Source organism: Podarcis melisellensis (genome assembly GCF_964234715.1).
Source record: "Podarcis melisellensis genome assembly, chromosome: 15".
NCBI lineage: Eukaryota > Metazoa > Chordata > Lepidosauria > Squamata > Lacertidae > Podarcis > Podarcis melisellensis.
In genome coordinates this window covers 22,639,805-22,661,307 of record NC_138532.1, presented here as the reverse complement: position 1 = coordinate 22,661,307, position 21,503 = coordinate 22,639,805, and the positions used below count along the sequence as shown (strand labels likewise).

Sequence of the window (21,503 nt, the reverse complement as noted above, 5' to 3'; positions counted from 1 at the left end):
ACCCCAGCTGTCCAAAGCTCTTTTGTGAGCTATTTACTGAGTTCAGTGATAACATGTGAGCATAATTAAAGGGATAGGATCTCAGGCTGAAACACTAGAAGCTGTTATCAATCCTTGCCTCTTTAAATGTCATGGCTTCTCCAGGAATCCTGGGAATTGCAGTTCGATGAGGTGTTGAGAATTCTCTCCTAGAGATCCTTACACACCTCACAAAAAATTTAACTCACAGGTTTCTGTTTTAAACCAATGTAAATTTGTTATGTCCACACTGTATCAAAACCTCTGATAAACTTGGTAGTAGGTTGCACCACAGACATTTCTCTTGATGGATTTGTTTCTATGGTAAAATGCTATACCTGAATGTTCTCCAGCATATCCATAGAACCCCCACATTCAAAACAAGGTTTCCAAAAGCAAGTTGCCTGTTGTCTCGCCTTAAAGCTACTTGAACAAATATATCAAGAGAAAGAAGAGTGGTCAGAACTCAAGAAAAGAAGAAATGCTTTTTCATATGACCAAAAGTTTGCTCATTTAAACTGGATGTGTGAGTGGCAATGATGGCAGCTGCAACAAAAACTGGGATGGCTTCCCACATGCCAACCACTCTGTGGTGACATTTTCAAGGTACCTGTAGATTGCCCCCATCTATTCATTCTCTTAGCCCTGCTGTTTGAATGGAGAACTTCAATTGGATGTTCTATGAAGAAATTAACAATGATTAATTTCTCTTGTGCATGCAAGGCTCACAGCAACCACATAAAAAAGAAAATGAACAAACAAATGGCTAGAGCCTGAACTAAATGACAATGATGGGGGGGCCTCCAAAATAGGAGCCTACAGAGAGCAATTCATAGATTTCAGGGCACCAATTCCATGACTACCTACAGCCCTTTTTCCTTTTCTTCCAAGATCAAGTAGTGATCAAAGAGGCAAAATACTTTCCTCCAAAATTTAAACAGGAAGAGAGAGTGGGGTTTGTCCTAAAAATGAAGACAAAGAGGGAGAAACACAGTTGACTATTTGCTACGCATCATGTTGGACACATCCCTGATGTTTAGAAGAGTGCAGTGCCCTGTTAAATTTTTCCAGCTTTCTTTAGGATTAAGACCATTAAAAGCAGGCCAACAACTCCAGTGCAGCAACGGACAAAGTGTTGTCATAGATGGTGATGACTGTTGTCAGTGCAGGTCGCAGGTTTAGGGTTGCATGCGCGTATCCTACAGGGACTTAGAAGGGTTAAAGTAAATTACAGTACTTTAAGTAGAAGCTGAAGATTAATTATTATGTTGGAATCGGTTTACAGAGAATACACCATAACAATAGCTGGGTAACAATGAGGGGAAGCAGCCTGGCTTGAGGTCCACTTGATGAGCTGGTTGCTATAGAGAGAAGAAGAGAGAGAGAGAACTCATGAGCCACATTTTAAAGAGGCAGAGCCTGCATGTCTTGTACTGGTTTTGAATTTCTTAGTAGCCCCGGGATATAGCTAGTGGTACAATAAATTATACTGTGGCTGCAAATATATAATAAATTAAACCAGTTAGATTAATTGATTTAAAATACTTTTAAACAAGGACCTCCCAATGAATCAGGGAACAATTTTAAGAGGGTTTTTTTAAAAAATAAATAAATGAGGGCTTATAAAAACTGGAGATATCACAGCACCTTCAGAGGCATTCTTGTCCTCTTACAGTAAGATAATGCTTCTTCTAAGATGATGCCTGCTACACTATACCAGGCCTATCTAAAAATCAAAGAAAGTGTGCTTCCGAAATACAACTTTTCCCCATGTGCAGTTCGTTTGTTCAATCAATCAACTAAAACTCCTATGATTAATCAACTAAGCTGGCCCGGACTGACTCTCCATACATATTCATATAGGAAGGAGTGACATGTGGTCCATAAAGTATGTCACAAATTTTAGGGGGAGGAGGGTAAGTAGGGAAGGTCAGTGGTCAGCAACAGAGCACATACTTTTCATGGAGAAGGCTTTCATTTTAACCACCGAGGAGCCCAGTGCTATTTGTCTAGAAAACAAGGTGCTGGAACACACCATGAATGCTTCCCTTGCTGTCTTAGAATGGCAATAGCACCCACCTGAGAGGGCTGGAACTGAGTTCTGGTGAGCTCTGGCCGAAAAAAAGCCCTGGAGGAGCTACTGCTGAAGTAGACTGTACTGAATAGATGGACTAATGGTCTGTAGCATGAAGGCTGTTCATATGTTCATTTCAAAGTTACAACAGCCAGAATAGTAAAATATTTCAAAGGAAAGGGATGTCAGTTTTTGTAAGTGGGCAGTTTTTGGCATTAAAGGGAGGCCTTGCTTCCAAACCTTCCTAAGAGAATAACTTGTGGAATGCCTGGATACGTCACCTCGGCAGCTCTTGCCATCTTCCTGCAAGGTCCCTGTTACGCAGCTGCATAGAGGCCCATCCATCTGGCTTGTACATATCTGTTCACAGCCTCCATTGTCTTCACACCAGTCTAAACCTAAAACACAAGATGTAAAAAATGAAAGTGGAATATTTCCAATAAGGAGGAATGGTCGGGGTCACAGTGACATTGTGAAGTTACCACTGCTTCATATTAAAACTGACTTTTACACAGTGATGCTGGTTTATGGCTACTCAGGCTCTGAACCCTTCTACCTTCAATGCTCAAAACTTTTTCCTGCTACCTTGGGGACCAGAGAGCTTATTAACAAAGGCAGAATTCTGTCTTTGCAACATGCTGAATCCCACCACTGTGGCCATGGAGTAAAGTACACTCATCATCCTTCAGGAAATTGAAGAAATGCCAGACTTACGCTTTCTCCTGATTGGCCCCACAGAGATGATTTGCTCATTGAGCTCTTTGGTATAGTCATTGGCTCTCCTGGCGTTCTGAGGACAGTTCTGACCAAACAAGGAGAGAAGATTGCTATAAGTGTGTGCACTCTAGAAATCCACCTAGAAATCACAGTAAAGACTTAGAGCAGGTGTGGCCCACCAGATATTGTTGGGCTCCATGTCCATCATCCAGGGATGATGGTAATCCAACAACATCTGGAGAGCACAGGTAATCTTCCTGTGGATTCCAGAGTTTAGGGGTGACTACTGAGATATCCATAATGCATCACCATCCCTCAAAATGCATGCATTTCCCCATCTACACAGATGTTATTGTTGTGGGTTTCCTGCATTAGTTGGGGGTTTGGACTAGATGACTTCTGAGGTCATTTCCAACTCCATGATTCTGTCCCAGGGCACTTTGAGTAGAGTCTCTGCTGCAGAACATAAACACCGAGGTCAGCTTATATAAGATGGTCAATGACCCCTGTGTAGAGTCTAAGCTATGCAAATCTACCGGGCCAGGATATAACGCTCCATGCCACCTACTATTTTGCAAGAGTATCTTTCTGAGTCGCAAAGTGAAACGGCACAGTGGAGGTGAACCTCATCGTAATCACCGATGAACTTGAAGACAGTGACATGAAAGCGGCAAGTCAGTGAAACTCCATTTTCTTCAATCCCAATTGTGTTGTCCTTTATATTCTGGCACCTACAATGCAAAAAAAAAAGCCCCAGCTCTCAACACAGCTGTGAAGAATCTCTGGAATTTCCAAAACCGGGGAAGGAAAAAGGGTGTCACTTACCCTTCTTCAATGATGAAGTATCTGAGCTTGTCATTGCTGTCTCGGGAAGGTGTTGCATAACATTTATTCAGCATTAGGATGAGATGGGTGGAATCTGCCCCAAGGACGAAGACGCCAACATACAGCACGTCACGGGTGGTCAGCACCACTTCACCTTGCCGGTAGGGATGCTTGTAGGACGAGTTTTTGTACAGTGCCATCTTGGTTGTGAAACTGCCTTCTTGTGTAGGCACTGTCAGATTAATCACACTGAAAAGGAGAGTTATAAAACTTAACGAAGAGTGAATAGAGAAAATATCCTGGAGAAACCATGGAGCAAGTTTGCTGAGTCAGAGAAGCAAGTTTAAATCTGCCTCAGGTGCCTATTTATTTATTAATTATATTTTGCCCTTTCAAGTATATTATCAGGATGGATTACAATAAAATGCTAAAACACCATAAAGTGATGAATGCACTGAAATAAGCTGTAAACAGCAATTCAGCTACCTCATTCTTCAGACAAATAGCATAGATTATGACTCACTGTTCTTTTTCCTAATTATTTTATGGTGTTGCTTATGCATACATGAGAACTTTCAAACATTAGGCATCATAGGCCTCTACAGGAGGGACAATATCTTTTACAGTCCCAGGTACAAACATATGAGGATCAAAGAGTGATCAGAGCAGTACTAACTGGGCAGTTGCAGGGCTGGTTCACATCCTATGCTAGTGTAAGTTTTTGCAAACATAAGGGACACCCCATGTGGAAATCCTTATATGGTCTCAAGCAGAGTGCCAGGTGTTGGAACACAAAACTCACTGAGACATTGCTTTCTCTAGGTTTTCACCAGGGCAAAGCTGATTTGTGTGTGTTTGTCAAGGAAGAGGGGCAAAACAAACTGTATTGTTTATGTTTTGTTGATGATCTTCTGATGTTTTGGAAGAATCAGGCTTTGTACAAAAGCACCCTAGCTCAGCTGAAGGAGCACTTTGACATGAAGGATCTTGGTGAGGTATCCAACTATCTTTCTCTGCAGGTGGAGAGGGACCAAGCAGGTAATTTTCTGGTACACCAAACACAGAAAATTGCTGATGTATTAACCAGGTTGAATTTGGTTGATGCAAACCCAGCAGATACACCGATGGTGACAGGTTACCAGGTAGATAGTACTGCTGAAGCGTTTTCTGACACTATGCTATACAGATGCGTTCTAGGCAAGTTGAATTTCATTGCTAGATGCTCAAGACCTGACATTGCTGTAAGCACTAACCTGCTTAGCAGACATGCTAACAATCCTGCTGTTCAGGATTGGAAAGCTCTGAAGCGCATAGCCCGCTATTTGAAAGGGACTATGCACTACAGGCTGAGGTTCACCAGTCAGAAGACTGGAGGTCTTGAAATCTTTGCAGATGCTAGTTTTGGAAGTGACACCACAGATGGTACAAGCACTTCTGGAGTATGCTACATGTACATGTCTGTTTGACTGGCTGTGCAAGAAGCAGACGACAGTGAGCCTAAGTTCCTGTGAAGCAGAACTCAATGCTCTGTCATTTTCACTCATGGATTGTGAGTGGTTGATGCAACTGTTTAAGGATATCGGAGTTTCTGTGAAATGTCCTATACAAGTGTATCAAGACAATAGATCCTGTTTGGCTCTGCTGAACTCAGAGAGTTGCAAGCAAAGAACCAAGTACTTGCAGATTAAGCTACATCGTGCAAGAGAGTGTATTCAGAAAGGACTCATTCAGGTGTCCTACATGGCAGGAAATGAAATTCCTGCTGATCTGTTGTCTAAGGTTGTTAACAGAGAACAACTTAAGGTTTATGTACAGAGGTTGCAATTGGGTTGAACCACAGGTACTACAGGTTACACGGAAAGGGGGAGGATGTTAGGATATTTTAAAAATAGGATAGCTGCTAATTTCCTTGACATCTGATGGGAGGGCGTTCCACAGGGCGGGCACCACTACTGAGAAGGCCCTCTGTCTGATTCCCTGTAACCTCACTTCTCACAAAGAGGGAACTGCCAGAAGGCCCTTGGCACTGGATCTCAGTGTCTGGGCTGAACGATGGGGATGGAGATGCTCTTTCAGGTATACAGGACCGAGGCCGCTTAGGACTTTAAAGGTCAGCAGCAACACTTTGAATTGTGCTTGGAAACGTACTGGGAGCCAGTGCAGATTTCTTAGGACCGGTGTTATATGGTTCCGGCGGCCATTCCCAGTCACCAGCCTAGCTGCTGCATTCTGGATTAGTTGTAGTTTCCGGGTCACCTTCAAAGGTAGCTCCACATGGAGCGCAATGCAGTAGTCCAAGCGGGAGATAACTAGCGCATAACCACTCTGGCAAGACAGTCCACGGGCAGGTAGGGTCTCAGCCTGCATACCAAATGGAGCTGGTAGACAGCCGCCCTGGACACAGAATTAATCTGCGCCTCCATGGACAGCTATGAGTCCAAAATGACTCCCAGGCTACGCACCTGGTCCTTCAGGGACACAGTTTCCCCATTCAGGACCAGATTGCGAACCACCTGAAAGAGTCTCCTGCTGCTGTTTTCTGCGGATGCAACAGAGGTGGTGAAGACGGTCCTCTTTGCTGTCACCATCGTCACTTGGTAGGCTCGACATTGAGCTCTAGCCCATGTCTGGTCTGATTCAGAATGAGTTTTCCACCACCAGCGCTCTAGCTGTCTCAACGATTGCATTTATGCCAATTTTCAGACAGTGCTCTCATGAACTCAGTCACAGGAATGACATTAGCATTTAAAGAAAGAAAGAAAGAAAGAAAGAAAGAAAGAAAGAAAGAAAGAAAGAAAGAAAAGGAAGTCAAATTCAATATAACATGTAAATTGACTCCATATATTCCTGTGGGTGTCACCTCAGAGGATCCTGTACCCTTCCAAATAAAGTCAATGAGAGCGGGGCCTTTATCCTTTATCCCACCCAAATGACCTCTCCATGTGTACAAAGGAAGCAGGTGTTTCTATTACCTGAGCATTGGTCTCACAACGGAATCCAAAGAAATTTTGATGTCAAGCTCATAAGCACAGGAGAATTCAACATTGATAGTTCGGTCCCGAGTGATAATGTTTCCAGTGTTGTTTGCACTTTCGATCCAGACTGTGTTTTTGTACATGATGTGGGTGCTGTTGGACTGCGCAGAGGGGAAAAAATGTGGGGGTGGGGAGATACACATAGAAGGATTAAAGGCCTCTCAGATGTGCAGATGCCCACTCGACACTTGTATTATTCTCTTTAATAGTATCCAAAGCCATAATCTGTGCTTTAGACTTAACAGCAATACGCGTCTACTCAGTAGTAACTTGTATTGAGTTCAGTGGAACTTACTCTAAACTGGGTGTATACAGAATTGCAGTCTAAATTTCCTTGCTTAAGTTGAGTGAAATGGAGGGAACCATCCAACAGAAGACTAACCCAAAAGAAGCTACCTTGAGTGAAGAATCTCTTTATGTGGTCTGAGGATAGTCTGAGAAGAATGGAAGTCTGGCAAGTTGAGGAATCAATTAAAAAGTAGATGATCAGTTGACAAAACCTTCTTGAATTTGTGGATAGCCCTAAATAAAATTTCAGGATTACTTATAATAAATTAAAATTATTATAAAAGTCTATTATATATCATAAGCTTCCTAAGGGCAGTGGATTGGTTGGATACAGAGGAATAGTGGGAGGAACCAGTTGGGGAACCAACAACGGAGGAAGGCTCAGAGCTCAAGGAATGGAGGTGGGACAATGATGAGTGATCCAGAGGGAGAATAGAGGGAAGAGGAGATGTCGGGAGCTGAGGAAGTAACAGGACCAAGAAGCAGAGATGGGTCAGGCTGTTGAAGAGTCGTGGGGGTCTCCCCCTCCTTGTCTGGGAGATTAGCTCCCCTACCTGCTTGCCTCCCAGAACCAGAAGAGGCATTAAAAGGACAGAGGAGAGTTTGGCGACACACAAACACAGTCTCAGATTGCTTGGGAAGCACCCTGGAGAGCAGGAGACTTAGGCAGCTGTGGGGGGCAGGGACCTTCAGTCTCAGCAACTGCTTCATGGGGGCAACACCTACTGGAGATGAGTTGCTGTGTTCATTAGGCCCAACACTCATGTGCAGATCATGGGTTTTGTTAATAAAGAGTTAACTCCAACTTGCACAGTGTGATATACTGCTGCTGGCTCTCCTGACATGGCTTAATTTTTTGCTTATGAAACTCTGTAAAGTACCATATACACTAGTGGTGCTGTATGTATGTAACATTCAGAATGCATCTGATGATGTTTTGATGGCAGGGATGCAAAACCTTTCATGGCAGGACTCTAGTGACACAAGCCCAGAACAATCAATGAGCTGAAGAAGGGTGTCATGAGAATAGGAGCAAATCCAGAGTTCCTCAAACATTCTGACCTGCACTATGTTTCCACAGTTGCCCTTGGTGTTATTTATCTGAAAGGAGATGAAATCTTCTCCTTCAATGCCAGGACAGTGGCGGTCATTGATGCGCACCCCTTCTCTTTCAAAGCCCAGCTGAAACAGCTTGCACTTTGAGATGGACACCTCCATCTGGGCAGCTTTGCAGGTCACCTCAGCATCCAGGATGTCTTGCGTGTCTGCAATGAAAAAGAAAAGGAGTGGGGAGCTGTGTGCAGATAAGGGCTAGGCAATTGGCAATTGGATTTCTATCACATTTACTAGTCAAAATATCATTTAAAGGCCACAACACGGTCGAAAATAGAAGTAAAGGACGTGAACATTAACAATTCATTTCAATCAAAGCCTTAGTCCTGATGGCCAGCTGATTTCCTCCCCTATTATTTATGCAAGACTGAGGAAGTCAGATTAATTGTAAAATTAATTCATTAAGATGGAAGTGCATGGTGCCTAGGAATGACTGTTTGCATATATTAATGGCTTATCTAGTGTAAAGCTAGTCTAATATTTATATGCAGGTGATAGGTGCAGTTGTACAAAACTGCAGTGTGGTGTCAGCAGTATGCAGATAACATCCAGCTCTATTTTAAGTTTTACATCAGCTTCTGGTGCAGCACTCAATCCTTAGAGAGTACAAGTTGGAAATAAATCTCAAGAAGATGGTGATTTTGATGGATTGCAAGCCAAATGTGAGAGGTCTAGGAGTCTGTCCTGTCCTGGGTAAATTACATCTGCTTAGAAGGGTACTCCTTGACCTTGTTTTGCTTCTTGAGTTTCAGGTGACAAATAGATTTAACCCATTTTAATTGACTCTTAATCATTGTTTAATTGAATCTTAACCATTGTTAGCCATGCAGTCATGCCATACAATAATCTCTCATGTTGATTACTACAAAAGCTGTTTTGTATATCCTTTTGAATTTGGAGATGGTATTTGATTTGTCACCAAGGAAGTTTTTTTTGCCCATTCATGTGTTCTTATGTGATCTCCCAAAATACACCTGGCATTCTACCAGGACCAGAAGTCTTAAGTCAGACTCTCTGATGGGGATGCAGAATAAATCCCCTTCCCTCCTCAATTCAGGTTTGATGGACAGTTCCAAGTGATATTTTCCAGGGCTGGCGAGCTGAGGCTACAAGCAATTGACATTCACAGACAGCAAGGAAGATAGCTGTGCAAAATTGATTTTTAATGGTGTAAGGATTTTTTTAAATAAAAAAAAACCCTGTGTATTTGTATGGAAATCAGTTGAAGCCTCAGGAATCAGGGCAAGTGGAAAACAAGGCTGGACGAAGCAATGGAAAATTCTGCCACAGGAAACAATCCAGTGCTGAGACCCAAGGGAGAAAAATGAGATAAAATAAGGTGATGAAATAATGGGCCATTTTTATGTTCCCGTGGACTGACTCACCACTAAGGTAACTTGGCATTGCACAAACTACAATTGTTTGAACTAGAACAAAATGTATCTTAGCTGAAGAGCAATTCAAAGTTTCTGTGACAATATGAACCTTCCACCCCGTCCGAACAAATTCCATTCAAATCATTAATTTCTGTCATCTTAGTCCTACGATCGTTCTGTAACATCCTTGTATCTAAGAGCATGGACAGTATTCCAGAAACAAAAATTTAGCGTCATCACACCTACAAAACTGATGTCTGATCCTTCCTAAACCAGGGGTAGAAAAGATGGAAGATATAAGGGGGAAAAACAAGGTTCCTTTTGACTACACATACTTGATATTATTTGCGAGGAGAAAAACTCAAGGCTGCATCCAATGTTCTCCATCCACTAGGGCAAGAGTTCAAAGGTTGAGCAACAAAGGAATCCAATGCAGCGCCTGCAATTGTGGAAGCTGTTTGTGAAACAGCCAACCCTTGTTGTCCAATAGCTGATTTTTGTGTGCAGTCTGTTTCTTAACCATCTTTGGAAAATGTACTTTGTTTATCTTTGCGCAACAGTTTTCTGGCAGTGGAACAAATACACTGCTAGGTGACTTTAAGTTAACGCTGCATTGCATACAACACTCAGCCAACATGAAAACCAGATCTACAACCTCAACAAACCTTGAAATTACGAGCACCAAGACTGACATCACAAGTTACTCACTGGATTGTAGCAGACTTCTAAACTAGCCAATATGAAGCCTAACAAATGCTAAGCTCTCTTCAGCCCAGCCACCATGGCTGATGGTGAGGGATGATGGGAGTTGTAAATCAACAACATCTAGAGAGCACTGCATTGGCTACCCACGTCCTAAACTAAGGGATGGGAGGGAGAGAGATGGCTGGACTGTTCTTGAAAGGACAATGCACTGTTAATTCACTGTGCCTGGATCATATATGTGAAGGACACAGTGATACATGCAGAAGATCATGCCAGAGACTCAATGCTGGTTGTGACTGTCTAGTAAAGTTTTAATGCCCCAGAGTAGCTGGGGAAACATAGCCAGATGGGCGGGAAATAAATAATAATGAAAATTGATATTGATATTTCACATCACCAGGATAGTATCCATGATACAGGCACACTGCCTGCATAATTGGGGAATATATGAAAACACATGGAGTTGGGGGCTGCAGGTTTTAGGGAAGCCTACAGTAAGCAGAGAATGCTTGCTGTTTGGATCACCTATATGCTCCCTCTGTAACAGGGATGTGTTAAAGATGCTTTCCCAGTCACCCCTTGGCAGCTTCAACACGGCCACTGGTAACTCACTGTTTCCATAGGGTGGTGGTTCTATGCAGCCACACAGCTCTCCTCCATTCTCCACCTCACAAGTTCTGTTGGGACAATCTGCCCCCACACAGGGATCTTCAACCACTCCTGCTAAAAAGGAAAAAGGAGGGGGAAACAAAGAAGGACAACCAATTTATTTTAAGACCAGTTGCATGAGCTGCTGTTTATCACTTACACACAAAGTGCTAACACAAGAGAAGACCTGGGCCTTTTTTCCTATGTTAACCAGCCTTTGTTGGGGTGACGTGAATTAATCTAAGGTGCAATCAATCATTTGTCATAATCAAGGGAATTATGATAGGTCTTTATGTTCACCATTGCAATGATGAAGTTCAAGAATACTATCCAGAAGGGATCTGTAAGATTAGATGGCAAGGAACACAGTAAATCAACTGGCTGTAATGCAGGGCTGCATCCAACTAACTTCTACTCAGAGCAGTCCCATTGAAATCAATGAATCTATGTAGGCCATGCTATTAACTTCAGTGGTTTCACTCCAAGTATTTGGCTATAATTCATATATTTCAGAGTCTAAGATCTAATGTGTTTGGGTTTTTTTTTTTTTACAATGCCTCTTGCTTCCCTGAAATAAAAAGTTAGCACCCAAGGCTGTTACATGCTGAAAGTGTTGCCTAGATAGCCCTTTATTGTGCTCCCGATAAATCTGCAATAACGTAGCTGGTCAACAGCAGGATCTAACATGCCAAATGTGCCCTTGAATGGCTGTTTTATTGACTTAGGGAAGCCCACTGTGACAAAGTTTGAGAATTTCTCAGTAGGAAGATGGAACTAATCCTAGCTCGCTTACAGCAATTTTCCTTCTCAATCCATTCTGTGCTGAGAATTCCAAAGGAGCGGCAGGCCTCCCCATAGGCTGCCAGAGAGCCACAGAGCTGGTACTTCTTCTGGTTGTAGCAGCCGTCCAGAAAGCAGGATTCATAGAAGGGCATTGGGTCCAGCAGCCCGTAACAAGGCTGAAAGAAGCCTTTCATGTCAGTAAGCTTGAGGCAGTAGCTGTCGCTCTGCAGGACCTGGATCTGCACGTTGTCGCAGGTGGCAGCGTACTGAGCGTATTGAAGCTCATTGCAGCTGGAATCACAAAAACCACAAAAGACTGCAGAATACTGAAGATGTGGAAAGGTGTACAAGAAGCATAGGGAAGAGCACAGTGGTGGAAGCTGTATCAGGAAACCATGTCTGTGTGCAATGAGGCACTAGGGCTAGAGTATGGAACATATTTCTAGGCAGTGAGTAGTCTCCATGCAAGAGAGTGGCTCCACTCACCCAGACTGGCCATTGGCTTTTCTCAACAGGAGGGACTATAAAAAGCCTTCCTAGATGGGCTTGGACTTTGCTTGAGCAATAATAGTTTCTGCTGGCTGACGCTTGTTCCCTGACTTGGCCTCCTCACCTCTGACTCCTGGCATGATTCCTAGCTCCCACTTGCTTATGACCCAGTTCTGGCACATGAATGCGTGTTGCATGCAGAAGCTGCATCTCCTGGCCCCTGAAAGAACCAAAGCCCACCCTGTCTTATCTTTCATTAAATAGACATTGTCCAGGCCTTTTAAGATTTTCACTGCAACCAGAAATAGCTAAAAGTCTACTTGTTTTTATATAATATATAAAGAGACAAATGCAAATTGGGATTCTGCAGTCTCCGAACTCTTGTCCTGGCTTTTGCAGCAGGCTCAGGAAATGAGTATTTGTCCTTTCCTTCACCTAAGGTGAGGGTGGGGAACCTCAGGGCCCCAGGGGACTGAATGCAGCCTGCCGGGAATCTTTTATTGTAGTCTTAGTGGTAGTAGTAGTAGCAGTAGTAGTAGTAGTAGTAGTAGTAGTAGTAGTAGTTATCCTGTTTTCCCCCCTGATGGGACTCAAGACAGCTTACAAATAAAAAGAAGAATCACTAAAAACATAGAAAAAGCTATCACTGAAAAACAATTAGACACTGATAGTATCTAAACTACATACATATCTAAAATCTGTTTAAAACACATCAGTAATTACAAGAAGCACCAGCCCTTTAATTAAAAGCAGTTGATTCCCCAAAGCCTGTTGGAACAGTAATGTATTTGCCTGCTGGCAGAAGGACAGCAAGGAGGGAGCCAGTCTAGCTTCTCTAGAGAGGGTGCTCCAAAATCTGGGAGCAGCTACTAAGAAGGCCCTCTCCTGCACCCCCACCAAGCACGCTTGTGAGGGTGCTGAGACCAAGAGAAGGGAATCCCCTGAAGATCTCAAAACCTGAGCAGGGTTGTATGAGGGAATACAGTCTTTCAGACAGCTCGAACCTAAGCCATGTAGGGATTTATAGGTGATAACTAGCGCTTTGAGTTGTGCCTGGAAACAGACCATCAGTAGCCTGTGCAGTTCCTCTAGCAAGGGAGTCTATGCTCCCTATGATCAGCTCCGGTCAACAATCTGGCTGCAGCTCTTTTGAGGCAGTTGTGGTTTTTGAGCACATAGTGTGTGTTACAGCAATCCAAATGGGATGTCAATAAGGCATGGGATGTAACTGTGCCACTGTGGCCAAATCAGACATCTCAAGGAATGGGTGCAGCTGGTGCACTAGCTTTCACTGTGCAAATGCACTCCTGGCCATTCATGTTCAGGGCTGAGTCCAGGACCATCCCTAAACTGCGAACCTGTGTCTTCAGGGGAAGTGTTACTCCATCCAGCACAGGCTGAATCCCTATTCCCTGTTCTGCCTGCCGACTGACCAAGAGCACCTCTATCTTGCCTGAATTAAACTACAATTTGTTCACCCTCATCCAGTCCATTACTGATGACAGACGCTGGTTTAGAACCGAGACAGCTTCCTTGGCTCTGGGTGGAAAGGAGAAATAGAACTGAGGTAGAATCTACACACATAGAAAAAAACGTTGTGAAAATGCTTTTTAAAAAGTTTTTGGGGAAAAAAATACATTGACTTTGCCATAGCTCACTTTCGCCACCTAGTGTCACATTTGTATATTGCACTTTACAACACACTTAAAACGTTTTATTTGTAGCTGTATAGCTGAGTCCTGAGTGTCATCAGCATACTGGTGGCACTGAACCCCATCAACCTCTCCTAGTGTTTTTTGTTAAATAGCATGGGGGACAGAGCAGAACCCTGAGGGACCCCGCAGGCCAACAGGAGTCCCCCAGCACCACCTTCTGGGTTCACCTCTCTAGAAAGGAACAGAGCCACTGTAAAACAGTGCCTCTGAGTCCCATCCCATCTCTAAACCACACCTCTTCTCCTCCGGCCATGTCTTTCATTGGTGCTGCTCCACATCCTTCTCAATTGCTTTTGTCTTGCCCTGCCCTCAATTGCTTTTGCCTGGCTGGAATGTGCACCCTTTCCCCAGCCCCCCTGCATCACTCCATGTACCTCTTCTGCATGCCATTCGTCTTCCAACTCTGGGCCAGGAACACACTGCTCACCACCGGCTTCCCTCGCAAGGTGACATAATCATCTGTGCGATCCCCGTTGAAATTCCCGCAAAGGCCACATACTTTATTCTGCAGTCGCTCACTGATGGCGATTTTGATGACGTTGAAGCCATTGTAATGGATCTGGATATCTGGGCTGGTATCAATGACCAGGAAGCCCTCTATGCTGTAGATTTTGGTTGACAAACCAGTCACAAAGGGGACGTTCACCTGTGTCCCATTCACCTGATCAAGAAATCAAGCAATATTTCATGCTACATTAATGCATCTTTTTCTCTTTTCTGGCTAACTTATAAAAATCGACAAGATCATATGAAAAATTGTAAGACTCAGTTTGGAAGGTTTAAACTCCTATGTTCCAATTGCGTGTGAGAACTTGATGCCAGTCATCTTACACAATGAAGACATCAAATTAAGCTGATTGGTTTAGCTGAATTTTGGAATGAATAAATTTGAATTTCAGAATTCAGTGTTCCAAATTTCCAACCAGAAACTTTCACAAAAAAAGATTGGGACTTTCTGTGAGCAAGGAAAGCCAACTCTTCAGCTAGTGCTAGAGGGGCTTTCAATTTCAGAGGCTACAGGTTCAGGTCCTAGTTAACAGTCAAGACAAGCACCTAATATTAGCCTAAGTAGGTCATAACACCAGGATCAGATTTTCTGTACCTAAAGGGTGAGACCATGGACTTCAAGAAAGTGACAGATTGGAGCAAGGATTCAGTCTCAGCTCAAACCATCCCACTTTCCCTGGAGCCTGTTGTCATCACTCTCCTATTCCAAACAGTCCACTCCAGAAATTGCAGTTGAGCCTCCATCTTCACAACACTGCCAGAGCCTACTGAATAAAGCACGGCCCCTTTAAATACAGGGTCTTTCATTGGTGGGGGTTAAGGTAGCCACCTGGAATGATGTGCAGCCTATTTAGAACCTCGGTGAACTCCAAATTGCTACTGAAGCACCATCTGATCCTTGCTGGTGTGTAACTTCTCTACGCATCCAGGAATCTACTTGGATGTGTCAAGAGCCCCGTTTGTACATGAACTCTTGGCTGAACACCCCTTCCCCCATGGGCTTGCTTACTACCTGGAATAGGATGCTGTATATCATTACTGGAGTCTTGGGATTTAGACAGTTCTTAGGGGACCACCAGCTACCTATGGATTAAATTGCCCCTGATGGCTCTTGTTCTGCTTCCACTGTTAGGTGCAGAATGCTTCTGAATACCAGTTGCTAGAAACCACCAGAGGGGGGCAGCACTCTTGTGCTCAGGTCCAGCTTGTGGGCATCCCATGGGCATCTGGTTGGCCACTATGAGAACAGGATGCTGGGTCTATGGGCCACTGGTTTCATCCAGCAGGCTCTTACGATTTAGCATTCTAAATGAGTCAGTACTGTACCTTGACAGTATTACGATCGCTGATAAGAATCTGTTCTTCATTGATATAGAAGTAAACAGGTGAGATGACTGTCAGGTTTGGGGACGACCACTTATCAAAATTGATGATGAGCTGGAAGGAGACATCAGGGAGTTTCTGGCAGATTGTGGAGAGGACAAAGGCGCAGTTGGCAGGGAAGCGGAGGAAGGCACCATCAAACGTGCGGAACACCCCTCCACCTGCCGCAATGCAGTAGGAACTCTTCTTGCTGAAGCAGCCACGAACTCCATTCCGGAGGGCGCACTCCTCATCCGACTTGCACTGCCGTGGATCGCACTGGATGAGGTTGCGGCGGAAACAGCGGCAGCGTCGGGTGCAGTCGCTGCTCCAGAAGAGCTGCTTGGGCTGCAGGAAATGAGCAAGAAAGAGAAGGAAGCAATAAGGTGAACGAAACATGAAATATGAAAAGCAATAACATGAAAGCTGACAGCGGATCCATCCAAAAAAGGGTGTACATGTGGTCACAGTGAATGCCCAAATCAAAGACAAGAATCCAAAGCACATGCACTTTTCCCAACACCTGACGTTCTGGGTCGTGTTCTGTGCCTGCTGGCTAACAAGTGGGGTGGGTGGGTCTGAGGAGTGATACCTTTTTGGTCATGATGCCAACCCTACAGAACACTGTACCCAGGAAAGCATGCTGGCTCCCATCATTTAAAGCACATTTCCACTCCCTCGGGGAGTTCTGGGGATTAGAGTTTGTTAAGGGTACTGGGAATTGTAGCTCTGTTCCCAGGATTCTTTGAGGAAGAGAGTGTGCTTTAAATGAATAGTGTGTACACAACCATTGTCTGTCAGCCTTCTAGATACGATCTGACTCTTCTGGGAGGCTTTTAGTGGTGGCTGACTGCCATTTCTGAATGTCCTTCTTGTTGCTGTTGATGAGATTGTGTCTTCATATTGATTTCATTTCTTTGCTTACTGCTTTGATGGGGTTATGCAGGTTTGCTTCAGTGCTTTATTGTTTGCTGTTGCGCCAATTTTGTTTAGTGTTGTGATGGTCCAGATTGTTTTAATTATACCCACATTGTTAGCTGCTTTGATTTCTTTTGAAGAGAAAGTGAGAGATACATTTTAAAAAGAATCAAATGAAATTGCTTTTTTCCACATTCGGACAATCGTGTGTATTAAGACCCCTACCACGTTTCCACTGTTTGATGTGATATACCTGGATTGAGAAAAAGAAATGATGCTCCCTGGTCAGAAAGGCAATGTGAGAAATGGATCCCATTCATACAGAGCAATGCTAGCTACAAAACAAGAATTATTTTTGTTGTTGTTACTACTGCTAGGTCCCAGGTACCTTAAGAACTCACAGAGCCCTATATCCCAGCCCGAACACTGAGGGAATCTGGAGAAGTGCTGTTGTCTGCTGCATTATAGAGGCCCAAGAAGAAGAAGAAGAAGAGTTTGGATTTGATATCCCGCCTTTCACTCCCTTTAAGGAGTCTCAAAGCAGCTAACAACCTCCTTTCCCTTCCTCCCCCACAACAAACACTCTGTGAGGTGAGTGGGGCTGAGAGACTTCAGAGAAGTGTCACTAGCCCAAGGTCACCCAGCAGCTGCATGTGGTGGAGCGGAGACGCGAACCCGGTTCCCCAGATTACGAGACTACCGCTCTTAACCACTACACCACACTGGCCTCCACTAGGAGCTGAGCATTTAGTGTTGCTATTTCCATCCTGCGAAACACTCTTCCAAATCTGTATTTGGCAGGCATCCTTACTATGGGCTTTCAAGAATCTCCTGAATACCTTTTTATGCCAGTACACTTGAGCAGTTGCCTTAAAATGTCCCTTGAGTAGCCACTCATTTGTATACTACCCTGGTGTTTCGGGAGAGGACATTATATAAATACTTCTCTTTAGAAACAAAGAGCATCATAATCTTTTCAAGCAGATAGTGGCCTGACCCTAAAACTTACTTTGGTTTGGTTTCAAGACATTTGCAACAGAACAGGGCTCTGCAGACTCTTGTGCTGATTGACATAGAGTGTTCCTTGCAACCAGGAGAGGGCAGTCATGTAGTACCTATTTAAACAGACACCCTGCATGTTGTCAGCTGATCTGCGGGTGGCTGGGACTTTAGGCATTTATCACACTGAAACCTGTGGATTTTGTCTGTGTGCTTCTCCCCAGAGTACATGCAGGCATCCCAAAGGGTCGTTTCCTGGAGAATGGCTGCCTATCTGTGATGTGATGCCTGTGTGTGCTCCTAAATATGGCCAGAAAATCCTTAAAGTGCGCACTAGTAGGCCTGGCAAAAAGCAACAGTCATACATACAAAAGAAAATCTTGGGACTTTCATTATATTAAGTGCACATCTGGATTCATCTGTCAGCCTCATTCCCAGATGCATGTTCATCAGTTGGTGATCATAGCAGTGGGTGATGATTTGCATTTGTGACTTAGCTATTTTGGGTCAGCTGCCACTGACAGAACTTCCATATCATCTCTAAAACATGGGTTATGCTCAGTTGTAACACCAAACTATGGTTTGGCCTTACATGCATGAGCAGAGCCTCGTGCTTGTGCATTCCTGCTTCCTTCTCCATTGTTTGCCATTGTGTCTGAACACAGAAAACTATGGTTTATTCAAAATACAGTTTGCCCTCAAACCAGGATCCCAATCAAGGAAATAAACAAGGTTTTGTGTCCTGGTTTAAGGGCAGGCCATGGTTTGCTGAGAACCTAACAGTAAGTGAAGAAGTTGTGTCATGCGATAGAAAAAAGAAACAGCTGAACATGAGGCTCTGTTTGCACACACAATGCCAAACCATAGTCTGGTGTTACATTTGAGTGAATGAAGAGTTGTAGGGTGGAAATAGTTCACATTCAATTGACAGCTATCAACGGCTGAATAATCAAGTGTCATACATACATGTGTGAGCCTGCCCTTAGCCTAACACAATTTCTGAACTATTGTTAACTGTGGGAAAAGGTCACTGTTTATTCACCATTCATCCCGATTTGTATGTCCAAAGTTTGCAGGTAGGTTAGACAACACTGGTTATCTGCTGAGTTTTCATTCCGGTTCATTTGCGGGCAGAGATGACATTGTATCAAGAAATTGTTTATGCCCCACTTTCTAGTGCATTTTCTCGACACTTTCCTTATCGCATAAAGTCCAATTTTGGGAGGAAGCAGTCAGGTTTGTTGCACAAGAGAAACAGCTTTAGTTTGACAACTTGAATTTGCCAGTATGTGACTGAATCCCACCTGAAAATACAGTGGTACCTCGGGTTAAGTACTTAATTCATTCTGGAGGTCCATTCTTAACCTGAAACTGTTCTTAACCTGAAGTACCACTTTAGCTAATGGGGCCTCCTGCTGACGCCGGGCTGCCAGAGCACGATTTCTGTTCTCATCCTGAAGCAAAATTCTTAACCCGAGGTACTATTTCTGGGTTAGTGAAGGCTGTAACCTGAAGCGTATGTAACCCGAGGTACCACTGTAGTGACAGTCTGGAATAAAAGCATTGACAGTTGCCTTTCCACCTAATCAGCCTTTTTCTTAGGAACTGGGCATGGTGGATGGGGGAAGGAATAGTAGAATCGTAGAGTTGGAAGGGACCATGAGGGTGCGAGGAATGTACCGTTGAGTGGGGCCAGAAAAAAACACTGCTTCCAACAGACAAGGGTAAATGAATGAAAGGAGACTCTAGATTGCTTCCCTATAAGTCGGCCAAAGCACTGCAAGGTCAGCAAGCTTTCCAGTGCTCCTTGCCTTCCTCCCCTTCCTCCAGGTTTGTTTTTACACACAACCTGACTTGAGGGCAGTGACGTAGTGTGGGTTGTCAGCACCCGGGGCAAGGCAAGTAATTTGTGCCCCCTAACCCGTGGATTTTAGCACTGATTTTAGCACTGCGAGTGCGAGCACCCCCCCAGATGTTGCGCCCGGTGCGGTTGGCCCCCCTGCACCCCCACGCTACGCCACTGCTTGAGGGCTTAATTCTGGCCACCCAAAAAGGGGTGTGAAAAATTGCAAACCAATACTGCTCGCTGACACCTTTATCGCTCGTAAAAGCAAGGAAATTCAAAGTTACAGTTTCCACAGCAACCTCTCTTCTCTCCTTGTTCCAAACAGAGCTCAACAAATATCCTGTTGACCACCGATGTGTACTTTTGCAGAGGAGCACGCATTACATTCCACCCCTCTTGTTATTAGATTTATAGAATAATTGAGCGCATGAGCTTACTTCTCAGTTGATAAGGGGCTGTGGTAGCCACATTGTAAAAGAAAGTAACTGCTAGAAAGTGGAGAGGCAAAGCTGGCTACACGAGTCATTATTCATGGCAGCCATCCTGCAGTCCGAACTGGCAATACAACAGACCTTGCGACAGGGTTGCAATTATGACTTTGAAAGAAGAGGTAAAGGGTGCTTTTGAACATCAAAATAATTCCATAACAAATTATCTATACCCTTCAACATTTCATGGGAGACATGTAGGAATTTGGATACAAACTGATTGGATCTGCACCTTTTTGTTTGCATCCACATAGTGATTTATTCCATTCCCCCCAGAATTACCCTGCCTCTTAATTTTTGTATTATATATGTGCTTTCAAGTGACATAATAGTCACTTTTGGAAAACTGAAGGAAGGTAACATGTTTAGCACTCACTTCCATGTTATTTGATTTAGAAAAATGTCAATTTGCTGACCCTTTACACTGGAAAATCACAGGAGCAGAGTGAGGAAATCTGGGGTGATATACAGGCATACAGTTCTTCCTTCCTCTTTTCATGGGGGAATCATGGGGGAGCAAAAGGCATGTGTAGAAAGGCTGGGGGAGTAGTGATGTTGTTTAATGACAATCATTCTTTTGCTGCAGCACGCCCACTGATGTGAATGAAATTTAGCACAGCGTGCCAGTATATCGGTCAAAAAGCCACAGTTCCATAATGCAACAGGTACTGCAGTGGGAAAGGAACATTAAAAATGAGCTAGAAGTGTTAGCATTATAATCAGGAAAACTAAAATATTATTCCCCACATCTGAATGCAAACTTAGACTAATGTGTGGATCAGAATGTAATTATCCCGATGTTGGAATCTCTTTTCTTGTAACTTGGACCCGAGACAATGGATTCAAGTTAGAAGAAATGAGATTCTGACGAAACATCTGTAAGAACTTTCTGGTGGTAAGAGCTGTTCGACAGTGGAGCAGACTCCTACAAGAGGTGGTGATCTCTCCTTCTTTGGAGGTTTTTGAGCAGAGGTTGGGTGGCCATCAGTCACAGATGCTTCAGTTGACATTCCTGCATTGCAGGAGCTTAGACTAGAGATGACCCCCAGGGTTTCTTTATGACTCTACAATTCTATGATTATATGTGATGTATGGAAGTGAGAGCTGGACCATAAAGAAGGCTGAAGAATTGATGCTTTTGAATTATGGTGCTGGAGGAGACTCTTGAGAGTCCCATGGACTGCAAGAAGATCACACCTCTCCATTCTGAAGGAAATCAGCCCTGAGTGCTCACTGGAAGGACAGATCATGAAGATAAGGCTCCAATACTTTGGCCACCTCATGAGAAGACTCCCTGGAAAAGACCCTGATGTTGGGAAAGATGGAGGGCACAAGGAGAAGGGGACAACAGAGGACAAGATGGTTGGACAGTGTTCTCAAAGCTACCAGCATGAGTTTGACCAAACTGCGGGAGGCAGTGGAAGACAGGAGTGCCTGGTCTGCTCTGGACCATGGGGTCATGAAGAGTCAGACACGACTAAATGACTAAACAACAACAACAACATGATCTTTCAAGTTTTGTGGTTCTCCAGATTTTCAGTTCTTCAAGGCAGGGCTTGAGTCCTCATGCAAATCATGTGCTCTTATCACATGACAG

At 43.9% G+C, this 21,503-nt stretch overlaps 1 protein-coding gene across 1 annotated transcript in view; it reads right to left on the bottom strand.

Moving 5' to 3' along the window:
• Window positions 1-89: 89 nt before the first annotated feature.
• TECTA (tectorin alpha) overlaps window positions 90-21,503 on the bottom strand; it is an 83,206-nt gene continuing 61,792 nt past the window's right edge. Inside the window, exons 13-23 of the mRNA XM_081890087.1 lie at window positions 15,620-16,003; window positions 14,161-14,447; window positions 11,593-11,873; window positions 10,764-10,874; window positions 8,020-8,222; window positions 6,607-6,770; window positions 3,635-3,883; window positions 3,378-3,540; window positions 2,807-2,894; window positions 2,374-2,490; window positions 90-1,379 (exon numbers count right to left, since the gene is read on the bottom strand). Of these exons, the coding sequence (XP_081746213.1) occupies window positions 1,282-1,379; window positions 2,374-2,490; window positions 2,807-2,894; window positions 3,378-3,540; window positions 3,635-3,883; window positions 6,607-6,770; window positions 8,020-8,222; window positions 10,764-10,874; window positions 11,593-11,873; window positions 14,161-14,447; window positions 15,620-16,003 (2,145 nt within the window). The 3' untranslated portion in view covers window positions 90-1,281. The remainder of the gene's footprint in view (window positions 1,380-2,373; window positions 2,491-2,806; window positions 2,895-3,377; window positions 3,541-3,634; window positions 3,884-6,606; window positions 6,771-8,019; window positions 8,223-10,763; window positions 10,875-11,592; window positions 11,874-14,160; window positions 14,448-15,619; window positions 16,004-21,503) is intronic.